Raw genomic sequence first — 3177 nt, 5'->3', positions numbered from 1 at the left:
GAAGAGTTATAGTTGATTAATATGAAATGTGTTAAATGAGGGTATATGTAGAAAAAATTAACAAAAAATGCATCGACTTTCTAAAACAACAAACATTTTACAATATTGAAAAAATGCCAAAAACAACAATCTTTATGGAACGGGGGGAGTAATAATCATTTTAACTCCCTTTTTTCAATACTCTCTAATTAGTTAGTTAAATTCAGAAAAAGTCCATTAAAACTATGAGTTTCAATGTGAATTTAATGAGACCCAAAAACAAATTTCGACCGATTGAGAGATGTCAGAAAGAGAATGTAAGTGAGAGTTACTTTTTTTGGTAAATAAAAAAAAATAAATTGTATTTTCTAGTAATTGATCTCTAAACCTTCTCATCATCATCCCATATGTCCTAACTTCTTACAACTTGAGCCATCGAAAAAAGAATGTAAGTGAGAGTTACTAATCCTCCTTATCCAATTATCAGAATTTTTTTATCGTCTACCATAATACTCATTAATGAGATAATTAACTAGTAAATTTATTTAAGATAATGGGCATGAGAGAGAGTTGGATGTTCATACTATGAAACTTCATAGTACATGCAATGCAGCACGAGCGAGAATGAATAACCCTCGATGTGTGCACTAGTTAATGACTAATTACACATTAATACAAATTAAAAACGCATATATATGACTACCATGATGCAACCCCCTTTATATCATGGCTCCATTTCACAATTGAATGCCAAATTTAACAACACTCATCCCTCTCAACAATCGTAACCCCTCTTTCCATTATCATCACCATAACCTTAATTTCCATCATTAACATTGTTCAATCACACTCACTCACTCACTCACTATATATAACGCATCACCATTCACCACCACCATAAAACACACACATTTTCACTTCTTTTTCTGTCTTTCTGTGTTGTTGTCACTATCTCAAATCCTCTCTCCCTTTCTCTTTCACCACTGACATGGCCGCCTACTCCACAGGCACAGAGCTTGGTTTCCCCTTCCCCAACCTTGACCCTGCCCTCCTCAACTGTTCCATTGTTCCTCAACAACCAACCCAAATTGCAGACAAGTAAGAACACACACGGTTCCAAATTTGTGATTTCAGTAGTTGTTTGATTCGATTGTTCTTGTCTGTTATGATTATAATACTATGATGTTTTTCAACAACAACACGAATTTCTATGTGGATTTTGGTACTACTTTTTGGTGTTCTTGTTTTGTGTAATGTAATACACTGTTTGTTTCCCCTTTTTCATGTGTGTGTTGTTGTTTATGATGAACAGAGTGATGGACATTTCGCCATTGGAGGGTTTGTTCGAGCTTGATTGGGATTTGCGTTATCAGAGCAACCACCTTGCCTTCAACGACTTCGACGATCTCGAAAATTTCAGCCGCTACTTCAACCAGCAACTCCCACCTCTCGATGAAGATTTTGAGGTCCACGAGCAAAAATCCCTCAAGGTTGTTCTTCCTGTTCACTGCGGTGGCGGTGGTTCCGGCGGCGAAGCTATTGGGATTGAGTTTGGTGCTGGTGTGACTGTGAAGAAAGAGATGGAGGAGGAGGAGAAGGTGGAGAAGATGCCACCATTGGCGTTAACGTTACCAAGTAGCAGCAGCAGCAGAGTCAGTGTGAAGAAGAGTTGTTCAAGAAAGTTGGAATTTGCTGAAATCAAGAAGCATTTTGGGGTGAAGATTTCTGAGGCGGCGAAGAACATGAATGTTGGCTTGACCTTCCTCAAGAGAAGGTGCAGGGAGCTCAAAATCATGAGGTGGCCTCACAGAAAACTCAAGAGCTTGAACTCTCTCATCGACAATGTCAAGGTACAAAATAATCTTGAGGTACAAATGACATGACATGAAAACTAACATGATTCTGTTCTGGTTTTGTTTATTCTGGTTAGTCTTATCAATTGGGTTTATATGGTGGGAGATTCAACATTGATTGTAGGACCATAGGAGGAGGACCCACCGGGAATGATAAATTGATTATTCAATCAAAATTTTGTAGTTTGTGTTATGTAGCTTTGGTAGGTAATGAAATCGAGGATTGAAGTTAGAATGATGACTATTTTGTTGAGTCTTGTGTGTCATTTAATGTTTGTTATCAATTGGTCAATGGTTGAAAACTTGGACATGGTTTGATTTGTTGTGTGGCTTAGGAATTGGGATTTGAAAATGAGCTTGCCAAGTTGGAGAAGCAGAGAAGAATGTTGGAGAGAGAGCCAGGAATGGAGCTGAATTTGGAAACCATGAAGCTGAGGCAGGCTTGTTTCAAAGCAAATTACAAGAGGAGGAGAAGATGCTTGACCATTCAAGCTTGAAGAACTTGATGCTGATCATTTTGCCTGGGATAATGGAGTTAAATATAACAGAACATATGAAGAAACAGAACACAGAAGATTGTAGAGAAGGACTCACTTGGTAGGTAGATAGGGATATTTTGACAGTTTAGGAAACTAATTTGACCTCAACACATGTTTTTTGGTGGTTTTGCTGGATTAGAACAGAGGCCAGAGGAGTAGTTTTTAGCAATTCTTCTATGTTACCTACCCTTGTCAATTTTAATGGTCAAATTTTCCAGTTATGTTTGTAATGGAAAGATGTTTTTGGATACTGCAAGGAGATTATGCTTTTACCTATTTTTCTCAGGCAATTGTTGCATATATGGTTTGTTCTTTTGTTACATTTTTGTCTTACAGAAGAGATAATTGTTTCACATAGGTTTGTTCTTTTGTTGAACCTTTGTCTTAAAGAAGCAAACCAGCAGGCAAGTACAGGTACTTACCCAGAAACCTGTTGAAGATTTGGGCTAATTTTATCTACCACTCGAATGTTTTGGTTATGCTCTTAGAAATTACTGATGCTAGAAAGGATTCAATTATTAGAGTTTCTGTGTAAACCTGGAATCATAACAAGTTGTGGAATCATGTAATAATGATGGAATGCATAATTTCGTTTTATTTTTACCTAATACAAACAGTGGCAGTGTGGCACCAAAAATAATTTCAAATTTTCAATGGTTATTTCAATATCAAATGGTAGAGAGGAAAAATAGTGGTAGGTTCTCTAGTTGTGGTAATAATTTCAAGCATAATAATTTGTTCACACCTTGTTTTGAAAGTAAAATAGGTGGAAAGAAGAAGAGATAAGACAGAAAAAAAAAAAAGTA

General features: G+C 36.6%; 1 protein-coding gene across 1 annotated transcript; it reads left to right on the top strand.

Moving 5' to 3' along the window:
* Window positions 1–907: 907 nt before the first annotated feature.
* LOC130731997 (uncharacterized) lies at window positions 908–2455 on the top strand. Its single transcript, XM_057584140.1, has 3 exons — window positions 908–1077; window positions 1292–1829; window positions 2168–2455. The coding sequence occupies exons 1-3, from the start codon at window positions 968–970 to the stop codon at window positions 2327–2329; spliced, it is 810 nt and encodes a 269-aa protein (XP_057440123.1). The 5' UTR covers window positions 908–967; the 3' UTR covers window positions 2330–2455.
* The last annotated feature ends 722 nt before the right edge of the window (window positions 2456–3177 follow it).

Source organism: Lotus japonicus, chromosome 1 (assembly GCF_012489685.1).
Source record: "Lotus japonicus ecotype B-129 chromosome 1, LjGifu_v1.2".
In the NCBI taxonomy this organism is placed as follows: domain Eukaryota; kingdom Viridiplantae; phylum Streptophyta; class Magnoliopsida; order Fabales; family Fabaceae; genus Lotus; species Lotus japonicus.
The sequence above is the reverse complement of the archived record's forward strand: the minus strand, read 5'-3'. Positions and strand labels throughout refer to the sequence as shown.